The following is a 22,973-nucleotide window of genomic DNA, read 5'->3' on the forward strand; positions in this document are numbered from 1 at the left end:
GCACCAGGCTCCACAGGGTTTGGAGAGCGTATACTGTGAATGGGGCTATCACATTCCCGTTCAGCATAGGAGAGCTTGGTACATCCCAGAAGTCTGGATTGATCTGGAGTATGAATAGGAAAGGAAAATTGGCTCTTAACTGCTAATTTTCATTCCTGGAATACCACAGATCTGTCCAGAACCCCCTCCCATTCAGGAAAGCCCGCTTGTCATGGTGGATCTCGGTTATTGTTATAGTTATTCTTGGCTTAGGTACAAGTCATACTGAGGGACTGCGGGTGGCACTTTAGGTTAAGAGGCGCAGTGTTGGTAAAGCTTTACTTCTCTTGTCTCCATCTACTAGCAGGGAGACAAAACCCGGGAATCTGGACTGATCTGTGGTATTCCAGGAATGAAAAATAGCAGGTAAAATCCAGTTTTCCTATATTTGACGCCATTGGTCCAGTTAAGTTTGAACTTAGCCAGACATATGGTAGGAATTGAAAATCCTGCCATGCTAACCAGCCCCAGATTAGCCAAGTAACTTTTTATCTGGCTAACTGGGGATGAGATGGGGGTGTTCTGAGGTGGAGGTGGTTATCCATTTGTTAGTCAGATAAATGCTTATATTCAGCGTTACGCAGTTAACATAGACCTAGATTTACCATTTTGCTATAAATACAGCAAAAATAGCATCCGTGATTTTAAAAAAGGGGGGGGGGGCGTGGTTAGGGTAATTTTCAAGATACTGCAATGTGTGCTTTTTTACCGCATTGCATAGGTATTTTAGTGCAACGGGTGTTAAATTTATCGTACCCACGATATTTTCATATCACAAGCCGAGAAGTTCCCAGACAGGCTTTTCCCACTTTCTTGGGCAGCCGCTGGCTAGATAGAGAGAGTGACTGACTCTAAGGCTCTCAAACATATTAGTAAACTTTTTATACCACTGTAAGAGAGGCAACTAGTAACTCAGGGTGAGGTTTTATATGCACAGTCAGAGGTACAAACAGCACAGCAGACATCAGTAAAGATTTGATGTGATTTGGAGTGATAACAGGTACACAAAGATGAGATTTGTACATTGTACTCTCAACCCAGCTTGATAGCAGCTAGGTAGAGAGTACATCAAACTAAGACAAGAGTACAATGTGCAAATCTCATCTGTGTATACATGTCATCACTCCAATTCACATCAAATCTTCACTGATGTGTGCCTTGCTGTTCGTATCTCTGACTGTGCATGTAAAACTGCCCCCAAAACCTAGCCCACCCCCAAAACCTCAGCCCGAGTTACTAGTTGCCCCTTTTATAGTGGTATAAAAAGTTTACTAATATGTTTGCATCCCTCTCCTCCCAGAAACGGGATTTGCGATTTTGTTTTTTTCCCCGCAAACTTGTTTCGGGTAGATCGCACAGCATAATGCCAGGGAAAAAGGTGTAGTTATTTCCGCCGTCAAACTTATTGCACGCAACACTAACCACCCCTTATTTTAATGTACTCCGCCCAAACTTTTCCTATTTGGGAAAAATTTTTAAATTTGCATACACATCTCGCGATGCATTATTTATCACGGGTGTTATGGCGTTATCACGAGTGTTAGGGTTCTAAAGCCCGCGATAACACCCTAACGTGATGTGATAAATGACCCTCATAGCTGGATAACTTTAGGACAGCTAAAAAGCTATCCCTAAACTTAACTGGATAAACGTATCCAGCTAACTGAGATAACTAGGGGTATTCAGCAGTGTGCCCACACTGCTGAATATCCCTGTAAAGTTATCCAAAAAGTTTTATCTAGGTAACATCGCTAACCAGCAAGCATCTGAATATGAATCTCCATCAATTTTATCAGTGCTCATTTTTAAGAGTCATTTTAAAACATTCCACTTGGTAAAGTGTGTGTGTGTGTCTACATCGATCAAGTCTGCTATTACTAGCATCAGTAGCATGGGATCTTCTTAGTGTTTGGGTACTTGACAGGTTCTTGTGGCCTGGTTTGGCCTCTGTTGGAAACAGGATGCTGGGCTTGATGGACCCTTGGTCTGACCCAGCATGGCAATTTCTTATGTATGAATATTTTGAAAGCAAATGCATGTGTGCATGTTCATTTTGAAAATATTTAGATAATTGATAGAGTATGTGGGCACATTGTCACCTCTTCATTGGGTGTGACTTGCACGTGTATGCTTACAAATATGCTTTTTAAAATTAAAAAAAATATATGCATGTAAGTGCCGACTCCACCCCCCTGGAATATCTCTGTTTGCATAAAAGTATGTCTGTAAATGGGATTATGCCTGTGCTTTTACATGCACTCAACCATGAGTTATTTTAGTAATTTTATTTCTATTCCACTTTTTTGCACTTCAAAGCAGATTACATTCAGGTACTGCAGGTATTTCCATATTCCCAGAGGGCTCACAATCTCTGTTTTGTACCTGAGAGGGTGAAGTGACTTACCCAAGGTCACAAGGAGCAGCAGTGAGATGTGAATCCCAGTTTCTCTGGTTCGTAGCCTGCTGCACTAGGCTACTCCTCCACTCCCTATATAGCCATTTATGCATTAAAACTGGATGTTGTGTGTAAATCGCTGTGATATATTTTTTTATATGAAAAAGCTGTAAATTGGTTTGAAAATTCTATTTGTCTTGCTGCTGTTGACTTTGAGTAATTCTGAAATATTAATTTACATATTGTTATATGTTTTGACAGGACAGGCCACAAAACACTGAAGGAAGTGCTAACATGAAAAAAGCAGTGGAAGACCAGAATGCTTTATTACAATCCAAGTATGGATTCTAACCAAAAATATTCCTTACTGCAGGGCTTTCCAGGCCACTCATGGGGGACCCCACACCACTTGGGTTTTCAGGATATCCACCGTTAATAGGCATAGGATACGTTTCCCTCGATGGCTCTCTCCAGAGCATGCAAATTATTCTCTGTGAACAGTGGTATCAAAGGAAACTGCTTTAAACAAAACATTCCATTTCATCCTGCTTCACCAGACCAGTTGAGACAAGTTGTTCATGACCTTTACAAGCAGATGAGGGGAGGTTACACCGTTTTCCTTGGTTACATCATCACCAGTACTTAGAGTTAGTGCAGCACAGGAACAGCTCCATATTCTCCAGCAGATGGTAGGATTCCCTGGAAGTGCAGCAGAATCTTTCTTCAGGCACTGATGGTCACAGGGCCAAGCCCTGGTACACACAGGAGGGTGAGTTTGCTGAGATGATTCTCAGTCCCAGAGCCCAGGGTGAGGAGGGATTTGTTCTTCTTTGGCAGTATTTAAAAAAAAAAAAAAAAAAAAAAAGAGATGCAGTGTTGGAGATTCTGCTAAGCGGTGCCCCCCCCCCCACTCCACCCTCCCTCCTCTGCTCCAGAGCTGATGATTGGGGAAAAAATGAATAAAACAATCTTTCGTAGCCTATAGACAGATGGACTCAGGAGCAGTGGGTTTATGCTCCCCTGCCAGCAGATGGAGACGGAGCAAGCTGATGTCGCAGTATACATACTCCTGCAGTGACTCCAGCCTGCCAATATTCTCCGTCTCCAGCAGATGGTGGATGTGCATCTCCCTTTGGGAATTGCTTTGAGCTTTTTGAAAGGAGAAATCTGAAATTCTAAATTCAGGAAAAGAAAGCCCCGCTCTCCTGCTGTGGTAACTAAAGGTCCCATCCCCAGTTGAGAATTCCTGAGGCGATTTCCATGGTTCCTCAGAGGTGTGCCTTGGTCCAGTAGCTGGGTTTCCCAGTATGGACTCAAATGCTAGTTCAACTGAGGCAGCAGGTGCAAGAGGCAGAGTGCGGCAGTGAAGGCAGATGTCCTCTCTCCTCGCAGCAGGGACAGTTTCTGTACTCAGCCGGTAAGCGCTGAGCTCAGGTAAGGTTTAAAAAAAAAAAAAGGAGAAAGTTTTACCTGAATCAGAAACAGAGGGGTTTCAGGACATCCTCCGGTCTCCATTCTCGGCATACCATACCGATGTTTGTTCCTGATGGGGTTGGGCACCCTGGCAGGTTGAGCAACCCCCGATGGGCTATGCCCCAGCCTTAAGTTTTTTTTCTTGCACACCGTGTGGTAGGCAGCAGCAGCTGTTTTCACATGTTCTTGTTCGTGTTCTGCTGCCCTCTATAGGCTGTTGCTGTGCTGTGTATTGGCTCTGTGCACACATTGTGCACTCGTTTTTTGGGCGCACTTTTTATGCGCACAAACATTTTTATGCAATTAAATTGGCGCACAGGTTGTGCATGCGCCTTGCCATGTATTCTTCTAGGCGCTTATTTTTTGGGCGCATTGCATTTTTGAGTGCAAGCCATTCCGATGCATGTTTACTGCAGCAATGGTGCCAGTAAGAAAGAAGCCTAAGCATCTTCCTATTTGTGTCACCTGTCATATTAGGGCTTCTCAGCCTGACCTGGCTTCTAACCTATGTCAGCTCTGCTCAGACGCTCAGGGAGAGTTGTCTTCCTTGGATTTTGCTAAGCCTGGCTTTTCCCATTCTGATGATGGGTTGGTCATGGCCTTTACTGGGGGGACTCCAGATCTTGGTTCTCCCTTGATCAGTTCCTCTGCTGGCAAGGGCAGTTCTGTGGAAACAGCTACAGTTCCTTCTGGACTTGGTCTGGACCCGGCTGGTTTTTCTTGGGTGGAATTTTTTCAAGCCTCATAAGCCTTTCTTCAGGCACAGTCCTCAGCTTTCCCCATTTCTGGTGGCTCAGCTGGTGGCTCCTTCCTCTTCCAAGTATTATGCTTAAGCACCAGGGCTCACCTCTCCCTGTGGGTGTTCCCAACAGGAATTCGGATGGCACTGTTGATGAGGTTGATCCTGATTCCCTGGAAGATGGGGAAATTTCTCCAGGGCTGTAACTGTATCGAGCAATGTTGCAGTTCTTTCATAGAAATGAACTGCCGGCCCTGATTTCCCAGACCTTGAAACAGCTGGATGTTCCTGGTTCGGATGCTATGTCAGAGCCGAGGAAGAATCCCATTTTGGTTTCCTTACATAAAGCTTCTTGTTTTTTCCCGGTTATGGATACCATACAAGAATTGATTGATCTGGAATGGGATGCCCCAGAGGCAAATTTTAAAGGGGGTTAGACATTGGAAGGCCTATACCCCCTGGATCCGGCTGTGAGAGTGTTTGCGTTTTCCCAAAGTGGATGCTCTGGTATGTGCCGTGTCTAAGTGAATGACTGTCCCCGTAGAGGGAGGAGTGGCCTTGAAGGATGTATATGATAGAAGGATTGAGGCTATTGTTAAGCAAGCCATTGAGGCAGAGGCAATGAATTTACAGCTTGCCTCTTGTTGCGCCCTAGTGGTGAGATCTTGTCTGCTTTTCTCTCAGAAGTGGTTGAGTCTGGAGGGAATTCCAGAGCGGTTATGGAACCTTCTGCCACCTATTTAGCAGATGCAGGCTGTGATTTGGTCCAAACCTTGGCCAAGGAGTGGCTTCGGTGATAGCAGCCAGGAGTCAACTCTGGTTGCGAAATTGGTCAGCTAATACAGCTTCCAAAACCATTCTTACCAAGATGCCCTTTAAAGGCTCACTCTTGTTTGGGAGCGAATTGGAGAAACTGGCCAGTAAGTGGGGCGAGTCTCTGGTGCCTCAATTGCCAGAGGATAAGAAACAGTTACAGTGCCCCTTTGGGGTCGTTCCGGGGTTCCAGGCATTTTTGTCCCTACAGAGGAATGATCTTTCAACAGATTTTGCCTTTCGGTTGGTCTCAGTCCTTTCATCCCCGGCAGCCCAAGAGAGGAGCGGGCTCAGGTGGTGAACCTTCCCAAGCTTCCCAATGAAGGTTGGCTGTCCCACCTTTCAGAACAGGAAATAGGGGAACATCTCTCTCTTTTATCGGAGGTGGGTCAAGATCATGCCGGACCAGCACTGGAATTTCACAGTATTCGAGACGTGTTCATGTTATCCCATTGCCACTCCCTGCAGAAAGAAGCAGGCAGTGGAGTTCATGCTTCAAAGGCTTCTCAGACTGAGGGCTGTGGTTCTGGTGCCCACGTCTCAAGAAAATATGGGGTGATGAATTTTGTTGCGCCCAAGAAGGAGGGCTTCTTTCATCCCATCTTGGATCTCAAGAAGGTCCATCGTCACTTGAAGGTGACTCATTTTCGAATGAAAACATTACATTCTGTAAAAATGGCAGTGCAGTTGGGGGAATTTCTGACCACCTTATTTATTTTTTATTTATTTACTTTTATATACCGGTGTTCGATTTTACATATCACATCGGTTTACATTTAAACAAAATTTGCAGGAACTTATGCGTTACCTTGGATCTGTCAGAGGCTTACCTTCATATTCCCATCCGATTGGAACACCAATGCTTTCTATGCTTTGCGGTGTTGGGGTGCCATTATCAGTTTTGGACGCTGCCTTTTGATCTTGCCACCACGCCCAGAATATTTTCCAAGATTATGGTGGTGGTAGCGAAGCCTTGCAAAAAGAAGGAATCCTGGTGCACCCATATTTGGACAAATGATTCGAGCCATGTCTCAGGAAGAGAGCCTCCTGGTGACACACAAGATGATCTCCTTATTGCAAGAGCTCAGTTGGATGTTGAATCTGACCAAGAGCAATCTTCAACCATCCCAGTCATTGGAGTATCTGGGAGTCCAGTTCGACATGGGACAGGACAGAGTTTTCCTACCGGAAGTTCGGATCCAGAGTTTGATGTCTCAAGTGCATCAGTTGATGAACACCATACGTTGATGGTGTGGTCCTGCCTACAGGTACTCGGTTTGATGGCAGCTACCCTGGAAGTAGTGCTGTGGGCAAGGGCACATATGCGTCCTTGTCAGCGCTCTCTGCAGTCTCAGGATTATGCGGTTTGTCTCCACTTGCCAATGGAAATCTGCTCCCGCCTCCAGTGATGGTTGCAGGAGGATCATCTGATAAAAGGAGTTCCCTTGTCCTCTCCAGCCTGGTTGGTACTCATGACTGATACAGTCTTCATGGTTGGGGGGGCTCACTGTCGAGTTAATGGCCCAGGGGCGCTGGAATGCCGAAGAGTTCCTCTGGAACATCAATTGCCTGTAGGCCCGGCAGTATGGCTGGCATACTTGTAGTTCAGCCACAAGCTGTGGAATCAAGCGGTTTGCGTGACCTCTCACAATGCAGGAAAAGACAACGTAATAGCGGACTTTCTCAGCAGGGAGAGTCTGGACCCAGGAGAGTGGATGTTGTCAGCTGGGGCATTTTCAGCTGATTGTTGATCACTGGAGCCTTCTGTTCCTAGACCTGCTGGCGACTTCTTGAAATGCGGAGGTTCCTCATTTCTACAGTCGCAGGAGAGATCTGTGGTTCCTGGGAATAGACTTTCTCGTGCAGGTCTGGCCGGAAGACATATTGCTTTATGCCTTTCCTCCGTGACTCTTGCTCGGCAGGATAATTCACAAGATTGACGGCAACAGGGTCTAGTACTAATGGTGGTGCCAGACTGGCCCAGGCATCCGTGGTATGCGGATTTGCGATGACCCCTGGTGGAGGCCCTTCTTCATCTTTCGCTGCACATGGATCTGCTTCAGTGGGGACTGGTTCTTCACGAGGATCCAACTCTATTCTGTCTTACGGTTTGGCCCTTGAGAGAACTTGCCTGTTAAAGTGTGGTTATTCCTCTGTGTTGATTGCCACTTTACTCCTGCTTGCAAGTTCTCCACTTCCTTGGCTTATGTGCAGGTTTCGAGAGTTTTTGAGGTCTGGTGTGAGGAGCGGGGTGTTCTTCCTTGTTCATTTAAAATCCCTCTCATTCTGTATTTTTTGCAGGATGGATTGAATAAAGGCTTGCCCTTAATTCCTTGAAGGTGCAGGTTGCAGCTCTTGCCTGTTTCAGAGGCCTGGTGAATGGTGTTTCCTTGTCTTATCATGATGTGGCCTGTTTTTTGAAGGGAGTGAAGCACCTTAGGCCTCCTTTGAGGTTATTGGTTCCATTGTGGAGTCTTAATTTGGTGCTGGACTTTTTGGCAGGCCCTGCATTCCAACCACTGTGAAGCCTTTCCTTACAGTTGTTGACTTTGAAGACTGTGTTCCTGGTGGCTATATGTTCTATGTGTCTGATTTCTGAACTGCAGGTGTTGTCTTGCCAGCAGCTGTTCCTTCGGGTGACTCCAGGAGTGTTACGGCTGTATACTGTTCCATCCTTCTTACTCAGGGTAGTCTCAGACTTTCATTTGAATCGGTCTATCTCCTTGCATTCCTTGGATAATGTCAGGGATGCGAGGAGTTTAGCTTTTTGTGCTGCTTGACTGTTAAGCATCTTGTCATGTGGTATTTGGAGGTCTCTTGAGTCTTTTCGAAAGACAGATAACCTGTTTGTTCTCCATGGTGGGAGTAAGTAGGGGCGCTCCTGCTTCGTGGGCTACTATAGCTTGCTGGTTTAAGGAGGTGGTCACAGCTGCATATGTGGATGCTGGAAAGCAGTTACCTACTTAGTTTAGGGCTCATTCCACTAGTGCTCAGGCAGTGTCGTGCAGAAGTTAGTCTGTTGTCTCCCATCGATATCTGCCGAGCTGCGACGTTGTCCTTCTTACACACTTTTTCCAGGTTTTATTGTCTGGATGTGCAGGCCCAGGAGGATTCCACCTTTGCATATGCGGTGTTGACTGGACTGCGGGCAGCCTCCCATCCTGTTGGGGAGTAGCTTTCGTACATCCCACTGGTCCTGAATCCATCTGTCTACAGGCTAGGAAATGGAGAAATTACTTACCTGATAATTTTGTTTTCCTTAGTTTAGACAGATGTACTCTGCTTCCTGCTCTCGGCTGCCACATGAGCATGTCTGTAGTCCTCCTGTGGGGCTCTAGGTCCCAAGGGGTTACTGATAAACGTTCATCCAGTCCCTAGCTTGGGGTACCTAGAATATTTTGTGAGTTCAGTGTTTATAGTTGATTGATTACAGTTCTGGCTGTCTGTTTTTAATCAAGTTTTTAATCAAGTTTTTAGGTAGTCTGTCCATAGTTGCTTTTGAAGAAAATACTGGTAGGCTGGGGTCACTGCAAGGTTATATATACTGTGACGTCAGCTTGCTCAGTCTTCATCTGCTGGCAGGAGAGCTTAAACCCACTGGTCCTGAGTCCATCTGTCTACACTAAGGATAACAAAATTATCAGATAAGTAATTTCTCCATTACCGTGCAGAGTTATCTAGGACAGAGGAAAGTCGAGAGGCTGATAGGTTCTTCTTTTTGGTGGGTAAGTGCTTTAGGAGGATGTGTTTTGAGACATCTTGGAGGTTCTCATTCTGTGCAGCCTTGGAGGGAAATGCTGGGCTTGCTCATGGACAAAATTGAGTACAGCTGCCACTGTGGAGCCTGCAGCGGCAGACACTCCACTTCTACTGCAGAGCTGCTCTGTACAGCTTGTGTTTGGATGGGAGAAGTTCCCAGGGAGCATCTAAGGCCTCAGGAAGATCAGCTGTGGTTTCTCTTGTTGTGAAAGAGAATTCATTCCCTGCCTCACAATTGGATTGCACTTCAGAGGAGTTAGCCAATGCAGCGGTTTGTCAGGAGCGGCCGCCATGTTAGATTCCTTCCCTGCAGATGCCTCATCTTCTCTTTGACTGCCTTATGATAGATACCACAGTGGACTTTGGGGAAGCCTGGTTTTAGAGCCTGTGGGAGATGTGCTTAAGAAGACTACTTTAGATCAAGCTCAGGATATAGAAGAATTTTTACCTGAAATTTTCAGATTCCTGCATCAAGCCTTCTGAACAGTTCAGAAGCCTGAAATCTGTAGGAGGCTTTCATTGGGCTTAGGGCTTAGTTCTAAGTCAGCCTAGTGGCCAGATCCCCAGTAAAAGTTCCAGGGGGCAACAGAATTGCCTTTATTCGTCCCAGAGGAGGTGTAAGGAGAACTAGAGGATCTGCTAAATTCTGCTACTTATGCCTTGATGGAGGAAGGTGAGCTCCCTTCTTATGGAGAAGATGACTCCATTATTTGTTTGTTTCACGAGGACGAAATTGTGGTACTTGTTAATCAGATGGTTTCTTTGTTACGTAGAATGGATTCAAAGATTGAGGAGGCTTCTACCTGGGGACCCCATTATTAAAGGAGTCAGCAATTCCACTAAAGCTTTTCCTCTTTACCCTGAGGTGGAAGACATGGTGTTGATTGAATGGGAGTCCCCCAGAGAGCAGCCTCAAGGGACTGAAGAATTTTAATAAGATGAATTTCCTTTCTCAGAAATCGGTTCAGCGCTCATTCCCAGTGCCTCAGATGGGCACTCTTGTCACAGACGTTACTAGGCAGACCATGATACTAGTAAAGGATCCTCAGGAAAGGAAGTTTGAGCTGCCTTTGAAACACATATTTCCTCATCGTCCCACCAGACCAATCCAAATGCAAGGTTGGAGGCAGAGAGGAAAGCTTTTCCTGGGACTCAGTCTACATAAGGAACTTTGCCACATGCAGTCTCTCAGTATTTCTCTGTAGCAAATGGAAGAGGGGCCAAACATGCAGTCTGAAGATTGGTGGATTGAAGGACTCCCAGGAGGTTTAGCTGGACTGGATCTCTCCCTGGTTGAATAGAGATGAGTAGGGGAGTTGGTTGGGGACCGCTAGCTAGCTTGATCCTGGTTACTGACGTGGGACTGGCTTTTTTATTTCCTCTCCTCCACCTGTCTCCTGGCTTGCTGGGCTGTGAAGCGGGAAGAAGAAGATTCTTCAGGGTTTCTGCATTCAGGAAAATACTTTTGTTGTGTTGTCTGTTTTCCTTGGTAAAGTTGTTTTATTAAAAAAAAAAAAAAAAAAGCGAAGCAGGCAAGGCAGCGGCAAGAGGCTTCAGCCTGGAGAGCAGTCTGCCATGGTGCAGGAAATTATGGCAGGAGTTTTGTTGAGAGGCTTGGAGGTGAGAGAGAAGATCATTGGGCCTGCATTTTCTTTTAACAGACATGCTTTGCTGACAAGATAGCCACTACAGACGTGGGAGAATATGTGCAGCCTATGCAGGCTGACATGACAGCATTCTTTCTTCGGTCCCTTGCCTGGTCAGCACTAGGGGAGGAGAGGACCATTGGGGGAACCTCTGGTAGAGCTAACAGGTGGTCCTTCAAAGTAGAAAAAAAAAAAGTCTGCTTCATATGTCAGTAAGGCTGAGTGAGACCGAAGCTTAACAGGAGCAGTAGTCATTTTAGTATGGGCCTCTGGCAGTGCTGGGGTTCATGGCAATGTGTGCTGAGCCTCTAGGGCAGATTTCTGCAAGGTTCTGTTCAGTCTCGTGGGAAAAGGGCTCAAGGTTGAAAGCTGACCGAAATCCTTCTCCCTCTGTTTCCGTTTTGTGGTCTGGAAGCACTGTGCTGTCTGGTTGAAACTGCACTGGTGCAGGTAATTTACTGACCATCGGGGGGGGGTCTCTTAGGTGCCTTTCCATTAATTCCTTTTTGACCCTAGTGAATCTAAGTCCTGAAATTGGATGTTGCATCAGTATCCTCAGCAGAAGGCAGTCTGAAGGCCTTTTAATGAGCAAATGACTGATTAGTGAACCAGAGCAGAATCCCTTAGAAGAGGAGGAAATCCTAGTGGCGGAAAGACAATCCCCAAGTTATTTGGCGAATCTGGTAATTATTTTTCATATGCTCTGGTGGAGTTAGGCTTTAAGGAGCAGCATAGAGGGAACTGTGGACAAATTTCTATTCTGAAAGGTCTCTAGAGCCCATCTAAGACATTCCCTATTCATAGGGCAGAAAAGATCTTGTTTTTGGTGGAGGGGATCTTCTGGAGACTGAGCTAAGGGTGGGAAGAGCTATGTGCTATACCCACTTTTGGACGAGGCTTGAACTGTTGACTTCCCAAGGTAGAGAATTTGTCTGTAGTTTCTAAGAAGGCAGAGATTCTGGTAGAAGGGATGCTGGATTTTAATAAATAAATAAATACATGGTCAAGACAGGATGTAAGAGGCTTAACTTAAGCAGGTGTTGAGGTGCCAGTTTGGCACTTCAAACAGCACTCTGTGGTATATACATGTCCTGGGCATACTGACATTGGGCTCAGCAGCTTCTAGGAGGTCTTGCTGAAGTCTGGCAATGTGCTAAGGAGGCAGAGAGGCTGGAAGCTGATTTTGCCTTTATAGCAGATGCAGTCTATGGTCTATTTAAATCCTGGTTAGAGATATAGTGACCTTGGTTCTGGCCAGAAATTTGCTTTGGCTGCAGTCCAATATTGGGGTCAAGATTCCATAAGTTGCCTGAGGTTAAGATCCAAGGGGACTCATAAAGGGTTTCTCAGTGTGCAAAATTTAAAGAAGCAAAGTGCTATCGGCCAGGAAAGGCTTCAAATTCATTGTCCTTTGGCTGAAGCAGCAGTTATGGAAACAAAGCTTAGTCCTTCCATGTAAGTTGAAGAGTTCTTAGGGACAGTGTCACTGATGACATGGAAAGTGCTGAAAATTCTCAGTAAGAGTTCCCTTTCAACCTCAACAATTAGGTGGTTGGTTGTCCCAGTTTCATGGAGATCAGACCCACAGTTTTACAAACCAGTGGGTTCTCTCCATAGTAAGAAAAATCTACATTCTAGAATTTACTCATCTGGTGGGAGATGCGTTCATCCTGTCCTCATGTTGGTTGGTAACCAAGAATGCAGCTGTACAGGAGTCTCTGGTTTGCTTTTTCCAATGGGTGGCAGTAGACATGGTGCCAAAGGATGAATGGGGCTGAGGACGGTATTTGATTTATTTCAAAGGTCCCAAAAAAACAAAAAAGTTCTTTCAGGCCCATTCTAATCTTGCAAAAAAGGTATGCATCCTTGAAGAATTTTTTATTCCTGGATGTAGACTCTGTATTTGAAGGGGAGAGTTCTACCCTTCCTGGGTCTAATGGTGAGGTATCTACATATTTTGTTTGGAAAAGACCATCCAAGGTTCCTGTTTTACCATTTCTGTACTATCATTACCAATTTCAGGCTATTCGTTTTGGTCTTTCATTGACGCTCAGGACCTTACCAAGTTCATGATGGTGCTTGCGGCATCATTTCACAGAGAAGGGGTCTTGGTTCATCCTTATCTCAGTTTTGTTTGATTTGGGTGGAATTGGAAGAGGAATGCTGGACTGGGTATGCAGTTTTCCCAAAAGCAATCTGCTTCCCTTTCAAGTTTTGGAATACTAGGTGGGCTCAATTAGATGCCTTGAAGGTGTTTCTTATGATGGAATGGATAGTAAAAGCTCCAGAATCTGGTTCCCTTCTATAAAATGCAGAGTCCCAGGGTCTGGGATTATCTTCAAATATGAGGTTCAGTGAAATGGAAGCTGGTTTTAATCGATAGGTAGCTCTCTGCTTTCACTTTGGAATCCTCAGAGCTACAAGGTCAGATAGCCGCTTTGAGAGGAGTGCTGGCTGTCTGATAGGTTCTTGTTCAAAGGAATGGAACTGGACACTCTAGACTTCGACAGTGGTGACCACAGATATGAGTGTCAGTGGCTGGGGCATTCCTGTCTAGTGGCAGGTAGCTCAAGGATGCTAGGTTATGACAGCAGCAGCATGGTTCATAAGTCGGTTGGAAGTGAGCAATCAGGCTAGCCTTGCAAGAGTGTCCCTCTCTCTGGTTCAGAGAGGTGAAAATGTTGTCGGTCGACGCAACAGCGGTGGCTCACATAGGTCAACAGGACAGGACCAGGAATGCTGCAGTTTCCTTGGAAGTGAGTTTCTTTTTCAAGTGAGCCAAAGTTCATCTCAAAGTGATATCCGCTTCACGTATTGCAGGAGTGCAGAAGGTACAGGCAGATGGTTTCAGCAAGCTTGCCCTGATCCAGGAGAATTGAAGTTCTCCAGCGCAGAGTACTCCATGTTTCTGCATAAATGGGTGGAGCTTCAGATGACTTTGACATCCAGCAGAATGGCCAAGAGCCTTCAGTGTTTTCAATAGCAGAAGAGAGCTGGGGTCTATGCATCTAGATGCTTGGGTGCAGGCATGGCCGCAAGGGGTTCTGCTGTTTACTTCCTGCTTTGACTTTCATTCGGTTGAGTAATCCAGAGTACTCCTCATGGCTCCGGAAAGGTCCAAGTGGCCTTGGTTCACAGAGTACAAATACGGTTGTAGTTGAATCACAGAAAGGATCTGCTGCATCAGAGGACAGTAGTCTTGGATCAGTAGGTTCGCTTCTGTCTTGCAGCCTGGCATTTGAGAAGCTATGGTGGCAGAGCAGTGGGTGATCCACTGACGTAGTCTCTACCCTACTGCGGTCCGGAGGGAGCATTGACCTCTTTGGCGTATGTGTAGATTTCAAGGCTTTTGAATCTTGATTTCAGGGGCAGGAGTCCCTCTGTTAGAGGTATCTGTTCCGAAAGTTCTTTCCTATGGGCAGGAGAGGTGACAGAAGGACTTGTCTCTGAATTCACTGAAGGTGCAAGTGACTGCACTGTCTTGTTACAGAAGACAGATTCAAAGGCTATCCTTAAGCAGCACAACCAGATGGGTTAAGAGATTTAAATACCTTCTGTCTTCAATCAGAAACTTGTTTCCTTTTTGAAACCTCAACTTGGTTTTGAGGTCATTATATGGAGCTCCCTTTAGGCTCATCATATAGTGGTATTTCTGGTAGTAATTTCTTCTGCACAGTGTATCTTGGATTTCAAGCCTTGTCCAGGAGGGAATTTGAGATTTCCTTCGGAAGGGGTTCCTTCTCATACTGTGCATTCATTCTTGATTAACGAGATATCATCCTAATGTTTAGAGTTGTCAGGGTTGTTGCCGTCTTTCAGAAGATCAAAATTGGGTGGTAGTTCCCTTCATGCTTTAAAGGTGTGAAGAGTTCCTTAAAGGTATTTTAAGGTGACTATTGCTTTTCGCAGGTCAGTCTTCTCTTCATGCTCTTCAGTGGTCACAAGTAAAGGGAGAAAGTTTCTAAGGCTATGTTTGCTAGATAAATTAAGGAAGCATTTGCTGCAATTTATATATTAAAACACATCAAAATTTTCCCTGTATGAGGAATTAAATTACTATAATCAACTCAATATATAACACCTCAAAAACTATTCTTGTTAAATAAAAAAAAAATTTTTTAAACACAACTATGCTGTATTAGTTACATAATTTTTTCTATAGTGGTGATTTAAGAGGGGAGTGGAAGGTTTCATACAATTTAAATATTACTATCCAGTAATGACGTGATCACTTTTTAATCATAAACTCTCCAACCTCCATCCATTTTTTATGTTTCTGAGCGTGATAATTCAATCAATTTAAAGTGTATTAATACAAAAACTGTTTTTTCAAAAATTATTTAGAATTTTTTTTTAAAAACTAAAGAATGTGCACCTCAATTCCAAATATTAAACATTTAACCTTACAATTCCATAAGCTGTATATGTTCATGCTAGTAGCACAATGTGCTCTCAATAGTGTCTCAATTTATAAATTCTAAAAGTTCAATTCGACGTGAACCAAACAATATACCGCTCTCCCAGCAAGGCCACGTTTCAAACATCCACGGTCTTTCTTCAGGGAATATTCCTCTTAAATCTGTCTATTCCTTCTTCCATGGTTCTTCAAGAATTGATGACTAAAAGAGTTACGCTATTCCGCGAGCTTCATTTCTTAACTAGTCCAGATGCCATATTGTCTTTAAAGCTGACCAATATATACTGCAAGGGAGAATACAAACTGGCCAATCAAAACAAGCAGCTGACGTAGGTCCTCAATTTCACTAAACCAAGGTGAACCAGTCTAATTCCTCGTTTAAACCCCCTATGTTTGCGTTCTTAAAGTAAAAATCCAAAATGCCTCCCGATAGATTGGCCAAACTGAATTATCTCCACCTCTGATAGAGGTGCTCACTTGATCAATTATTGTCCATTTTAACTGCATAAAACTATGAGCATGATGTATGCAGAGTTGTATAATTGGGGCTGAAAGAGGCCTATTCTTTAAACGTGATTTATGTTCACTTAGTCGGATATGTATTGAGCTTGTGGTACGTCCAACATAAATCTTTGGGCAAGTGCATATTAACACATATACTACAAATGTAGAAGTGCAATCTGTGCAAAATTTTTGTTTTACTCTATAGTTGGTAATAGGATCTACCCAATCTCCGCCTTACATAAGAACATATGTTCTTATGTAAGGCGGAGATTGGGACAGCATGATTGTGCAAATGTATCTCCTGCATGTTTGTTGTGAATATCCTGAAAATCTGACTCTCTGTGGGTTGTTAACCAAACAGGTGTGGGAGGCCCTGCCTTATTGCGTACAATCTTTTATTTCTCAACATTAGCCTCCAGCCTTTCTTTTTCTTACGAGTCAAGGGCATGTAAAAATGAAAGAAAACTATTTTGTCTTTCCATCTGTAGTGGACGAGAGCAGAGATTGTGACATGAGATATTAGTGGGGTGGCAGGTTAGTGATAGGGAAGTCGGGTTTGACAGTTTCAACACGTCTGATGGTGTTGTCTCTGCTCAGAGTGTCTTGGACGCCTGAAACCAGTACTTATGGAGATGCTGGCCATTCTCTGCTGTTTAATCAACTCTGAGGCAGTACTGATCCCACAGCAGAGCATGGTCAGCATGTCCATAAGTACTAGATTGGGTTTCAGGCTATTTTCCCTTGTCACGTTAACATCTAAAAATATTTTAAAGAGAAGGAGAAGTTTATATCAGATTACCTTTGTGTTTTTTGTGGGGTTTTTTAAATTTCTAAACAAATACGAGTATAACTGTTCTTCCAAATATGGACACAGAAAAGAAACCCATTAATTGTCTGGTATCGGTAAAACCTTGAGCATCACCACTGTATCCACCACTCTCCTTCTGTCCTTATCTGTTACAGTCACGGTGAGACGTGTAATTCCAGGAATCCTCCATGCAAACAGGAGATTTTCCAGTATATTTCAGAGTTTTTAGCAGTGATTATAGTTTCTACTTATCAGTCGTCTTCTTAGAGTATGATACAGGCATGGAAGAAATATCCATTTTTTGTAGTTTTGGTGTTGTGTGCATGTATGTGTTCTGTAGGAATTCTCTTAAGACTGCAGCATTGCCGACCACCTTCTGGACATCTAATAACACCACATGTTTATATGTTTGTGTTCCTACAGGGCAACCTCATGCACAGGAGAGGGACAGGTTAGTAAAGGCATCTGTAATGTTGGGACGTTAATGTAATGTAGGTGCCATGCCCCACTGTCACGGACTGGAAGTGAATGTTTTCACAGCCCAACCTAACTTGCCACTGCTGAGCCAAAGTGTATGGATTTGGATTCAGTACAATAGAGAGGGGTTTAGCTGCCAGTATGGGGGAGAGCCTGGAGTTTAGCTGCAAGTTAAGGCTTCTCATCTCAGGCCATAGTGGAGATCTGCCAAGTCCTGGGCCTGGCAGGGAAAGGGAAGTTGTGTGCTGCATGCAGCACACAAACGGGGGACACTTGAGGGTTTCTCATGCCACCTCCCTCCCTGGTGCTATAGCACATCTGTCCAGGGTTAGGGAAGGGAATAGCAGCTTCCTCGGGGCTGCTAGATAGCAGAATCTAAGGATTGCCCCTAAATCTTTAACCTTATCCAGAAACTGAAAGAGCAATGTTTCTCCGAGAGTGCTATCCCTTTCTTCTTCTGTTAACACAAAATCTGCTGGATGGGGGATTTTCGTTCTATTATCTCTGTCTGCTGGTACAAGGCAGATTTTTCGTGGTCAGAATTATTTAGAAAAGGGGTAATATTATTGCTTGGAGCACAGCCTGGTAAATTACTGATGTCTCTGTGAAGGAACATCTGCTGGTAGAGTAACTGTTTCTCTTTCAATGAAACAGAATCAGCTGTCAGGGATTGGAGTGCCCCAAATGTGCCAGCTGTGCCAAGCCGAAGGCAGCTTATTGCTAAGAAAGGTAAGTAACTTTAGAATCCATATCCCTCACTTATTCAACTGATTCCCCTTTAAGTAGTGAATAACATATGACTAACAGGATTTTTTTCAGTCCTGATGCATGGGCGTGAGGAAATTGCCATGAATTTAAAACTGGATTCCAAATTGTGATGTTGTAAATATGTCTGTACATAGCCATTCAGAGTCCTTGGTCCTGTCTAGGTTACACAATAAATTATGTCTATTATAACGTTTTCTTTTGATTTAAAGAATTTTGATTGGTTGGAGGTGGAGAAGTGAGTTCCCAGGATATGTTACCCTGTAGAACCGCGCTGTTGCTGCAATGTCTCTCTTCTGGTTTTTCATTTTTAAAGTGCCATGAAAAAGAGTCTGAACATAACTCACTAAAGCAACCATTCTGAGCTGCTTTTTTATTATTATTTAAATGTTATTAAATTAAATAACTACAAAGAAGAAAAAATTATGGGAGAACTCACACTTAACAGTAATATGGTAAACAAATGAACCAGCACTGAATATTGTGCATCACCCTCACCCAACCCAATATTTCACCCTCATCCCACCAACCCCCTCTTGACAGCTGTAATGAAATTTTTAAAAACGCAGGTGCTCAGAAAAGGAGCAGTGCCTAAACAGAGAAGCATTGTTCTTAAGGTTTCCAGAGCTTTTCAAATTTACATAGTGTCCCATTTTTAACTGCCGTCAATCTCCCCACAGCATATACCCACCGAAGTCTTGGGTTCAACATATTCAAAGTTGCTATGTCTGGTGTATTCCATCCAGCATCCACTTCACAATGTGCTGCCGAAATTATCTGAGAAATCAAGGATTGTAAATGTAAAAGAAGTTTCGGGAACAGCATCCCTAAAAGAAATAACTTACCAAGATATCAAGCTTGGTTCTCTTTAATCAGTATTAGCACTTCCTCCCAGAATTTAGGAATAAGAGGTCAATCCCACCACCATATGTATTAAAAGAAAAAAAGTGCTCACCCCTCTATATCCATGCCAACACCAGCCCTGAAGAAACCAAACGTTTCCCGCCCAACAGCCCTCCCAAATTTCTCTCCCATGCCCTAATATGAGTAGGAACTGTGGCAAGATCACCCAAAAACATAAAGTTTAGATATTGTCCCTTTTTTTCTGTCTGCTGTATCACAAAAACCTGCGGGTAAGGTCTTTCCCTTTAATAAATCAGTGTGTACCTTAGTGACATTTAAAAAAATGTTTCAGTAGGAGATAGGGAAATGTATCTCTTTCAGACAAGGAAAAGAGAGATTGAAGGGAACACAGTCCTTGTTTTGCCCACACCTGGCATAATTTACTGATTCCTAATTCTTTCCATCTTCTAAAATCAACCAATATCATCCCCAGACTAAATTGAGTATTAAATCTATTCAGGGTGCATAAAAAAATAGTCTGTCCCCATAATAGTCTTTGTACCCATAACCGCAATGTTAAATGAGTAAAAGAGAACCTGTTATAGCTGAAAATCTCAACTTCCTAGGTAGCCAGACTAGACATTTAAGGAGAGTAGATTAAATCAAGGCTTGTTCTATCAGTATCCATTGTTTCGGTTCCTTAATTCTGTGCTAGTTCACTATTGCTTTTAATTGAGAGGCCAGATTTGGATTGGAACAGAACTGTATTGGAAACTCTGGGAGGTCTACGTCTCCAAATTAAGCTGAAGATTTTCCTCTGGCAAATTTTCAGAAGAGAATCTGGCAGCATTTTAGGCAACATCCGAAAAAGATAGCAAAATCTAGGTTATATATTTATTTTGACTGCAGCTATTCTACCAGGCCAGGGAAGATTACATTTTTCCCAAATACCTGATTTGTTAAAAAAGTTGCTGTCAAAGTTTTATAATTAAGTTTGAAGCACTTGGTCAAAATTTCTACTAATATGAACTCTCAGATATTTCACATATTCTTAGCCCATTTAAAAGGGAACAACACTTTGAGGCAAAGAATAAGGTCCAAAGGCATGTAGCAGTACTCAGTATTTCTGATTTATCTTAAAACCTGAGACTCCCCCCATAGTTTTCTATCTCAGAAACTAAGGCTGGCAACGAAGTTTCAGAATATTAAAACATGGTCAAAAAGAGCAATCTTATTATCATTCTTACCTACAAAAAAAGCCCTTAATTCTCTCAGTAACTCTAATCTTTACTGCAAATAGTTTGATTGTAAGAGCAAAAAGAAGAGGGGAGAGAGAGCACCCCTGTCTAGCTCCATGGCTCACTCGGAAAATCTTAGAATAACCGCCATTAATCTTGATGCAAGCTACAGGATTCTCATATGATTTATGGATCCATTTAATAAAATTGGATCCAATTTTTTTTTTTTTACCACCTTTAGGGTTTGAAACCAAAACTGCCAATGAACTCTTTCAAAGGCCTTTTCTGCATCCACGATAAGATAACTGATCTCTTTGGGCCCACCATAGATTTAGCAATTTTCTAACACCATCTGCTGCCCGTTTTGAGGTTCTAATAAACGTGAGCCTCCCTGAGCATGGTGTGTGCTTTCAGAGCCTTCCTCTCGGCATACCCTCCACTCCTTTTGCATTTACAAGGCTAGACATATTGGGAGTTGGAGCGGTGTGCATTGGCATGTTTCTTCAGGCATCAAGAGTCCCAAGTGCCAGAGGGAAACGAGCAGGAGATGTGACAGGATGGATCTTTCACCGGCACCAGGCTGTGCTCATTCTTTTTTTTTTTGTCTTCTATAGTATCATTTTATTTTCACTTAATTTCTGTGAAGTTCATGCTATAAGCAATGTACCATATCCTACAGAACATTTAATCTAGCACCAAATTCACATATATATATATATATATATATATATATATATATATATATTGCAAGACAAAAATATTAATATTTAAATTTTCATAGGACGAATTTTAGCAAGCCCATAATATTGTGAAGTAGATGGCAATAAAAAAAAATTGACATTTTTGAAAAGTTAACCGTACATTCAAAATGTAGCGACTGTAGCTTACAGTTCTCGGGTAATTTCTTGTAAAAGTATCTGGTTGAAGCCTACGCCTGTTCTATATTTCTGTGCCCTGCTGTAGAGAGCTACAGCTGATAAAGCATCCCTCAACAGGAGTCTAATATTTGTTAAAGGGGTGTTGGTTTTACCCATAAACACGAAGTGCCTTTTCTGTAGCAAGCATGCTGGAGGGGAGGAGGAATGTGGCGGTAGCGAGAGATTCTTTTTCATTGAAAAGCTGTCATCCAGCATGGCTTCCGCTGTCTCTTTTTTTTTTTTTTTTTATACCCATCAAATGGTGGTGCCCTGTACAGGGGAGACTACTGCTTAAAACTGGAAAAGCTGTTCAGTGTGGCATCTCTGAACTTTGTGCCTCTTCCTTCCTGCAGTACCGCAAGAGCCTGGCGGTGAAATGCAGGTGCAAGTTTACCCTGAGGGAGGGTCCCTCCTCTTCTTTCTTCATTGATTGTGCTGACTGCAGACTCCTTTGTTATAAGCTGAAATCATTCTGTTCTAATTCTCCTCGGGAAATGATGAAAGAGGAGGCATACATGGGGGGCCTGGGGGCCATCTATGTCTGTACCGTTGCATCTGTTTCACACTCCAGCATTTTGTTTATTTGAATAATGACATTTGCAGATAATAAATGCAAAAGGAGAGTGCTTATTGCAAGGTCCATGTCTGAGATTTCTCATCCAGTATAAAATGTCAGATTTCTTTGCATGGTCTTCCCAGGGAACTGTCTTAAAATGATCCTTTCATTCGTGTTCAGGGTGGTAACACTTTTTTTTCTTTTGCAAACATGGTATGTGTAAAAGGAAACAGGAAACAGAAAATGCAGTGTTAAAAAGAAGTTGGGTATGGCGCCATCACTCAACCCGCTATAGACATTCACACAGCAAATGATACTCACACATTAGGGACTAGAATGTTTACTACCATGCTCCTCTTTTTCAGTTCTTTCCACAACCTCTCTATCAGGCCAATACAGTAAAATGCGCTCCAATGGAGCGCACTATTAGCCCGCATTTGGTCACGCGTTTTTGACACGCTATTTTTACCCCTTAGGGGTAATAGCATGTCGAAAACGCAAGGCCAACCACCCACCCACACCTCCCCCGAAACTAATGGCGCCCCAACATACAAATGTATGTTGCAGGCCCTATTAGTTATTCCTATGCGATTCGGAAAGTAAAATGTGCAGCCAAGCTGCACATTTTACTCTCAGAAATTAACGCTTGCCAAAGGCAGGCGTTAATTTCGGCCAGCACCAGGGAAGTGTACAGAAAAGCAGAAAAAAAAATATCATAGCGATATTAAGTCAGAGGCCCCAAAATAAAAAATCTGCCCACGGGTCGGAAGACTGATGCTCAATTTAGCCGGCGTCCATTTTCCGAACCCGTGGCTGTCAGCGGGTTCGAGAACCGATGCAGGTAAAATTGAGCGTCAGCTGTCAAACCTGCTGACGGCCACCGCTTCTGTCAAAAAGGAGGCGCTAAGAACGTGCTAATGTCCCTAGCGCCTCCTTTTACCGCGAGCCCTAATTTACATACCTGGGCTTTCTGTATCGCACGCCCAGAAGAGTGACCTGTGCGTGCGTCGGGAGAGCGGGCGCTCACCAGCTCTCCCGCATGTTTTTCTGTATCGGCCTGTGTGTTTGCCCCTTAATTCCTGTATGCAGACTGTCAGAAAAGGGTTACATTGAACCCCAGATGGAATAGGGTCTGATTGGTTCATGCAGCATATATATCATTTGTGACATAGCCAGCACAGACCAATCAGATCCAGCGAGCGTGAGCTCATTTGTGCCCCTCTCCAACTGTGCTGCACCTCGGGGTGTTGCAAGGAAACAGAGATTGCCCCAGTATTAATGACTTGCCCCTAATATTTGTCCCTGCTGCAAAAGTAAATATTGCATGTATTTTGGAACTCTTGTACAATATAGAGATGCCTTTTATTGTAACATTTACAAATGCAAATTGGATCTACTATACTCCACAGCTCTGCTTATTTCTGTTTATCATAACATACCACATAGACATTACTGAACTTAGAATATCCAGAGGAAAAAAAACGTACTCCCTTTTTCTTTGTGTTCTGTATTGAAGTGAGTTTAAATTTCAGTGAAACTTGAGCTTGCCTCAGCAGTGCGCTGATTGCATATGAAAGGATTGTA

The 22,973-nt window shown here is 43.5% G+C and overlaps 1 protein-coding gene across 8 annotated transcripts in view; it reads left to right on the top strand.

The window, feature by feature from the left end:
- Positions 1-22,973, top strand: part of RUFY3 (RUN and FYVE domain containing 3) — a 263,821-nt gene that overhangs the window by 228,672 nt on the left and 12,176 nt on the right. For all 8 annotated transcript variants that reach the window (XM_029598577.1, XM_029598631.1, XM_029598603.1 and 5 more), the window contains 3 exons: positions 2,696-2,772; positions 17,017-17,044; positions 17,725-17,799. In XM_029598577.1, coding sequence (XP_029454437.1) covers positions 2,696-2,772; positions 17,017-17,044; positions 17,725-17,799 — 180 coding nt within the window. The remainder of the gene's footprint in view (positions 1-2,695; positions 2,773-17,016; positions 17,045-17,724; positions 17,800-22,973) is intronic.

The sequence above is a fragment of the Rhinatrema bivittatum genome, chromosome 1 (assembly GCF_901001135.1).
Source record: "Rhinatrema bivittatum chromosome 1, aRhiBiv1.1, whole genome shotgun sequence".
NCBI classification, from domain to species: domain Eukaryota; kingdom Metazoa; phylum Chordata; class Amphibia; order Gymnophiona; family Rhinatrematidae; genus Rhinatrema; species Rhinatrema bivittatum.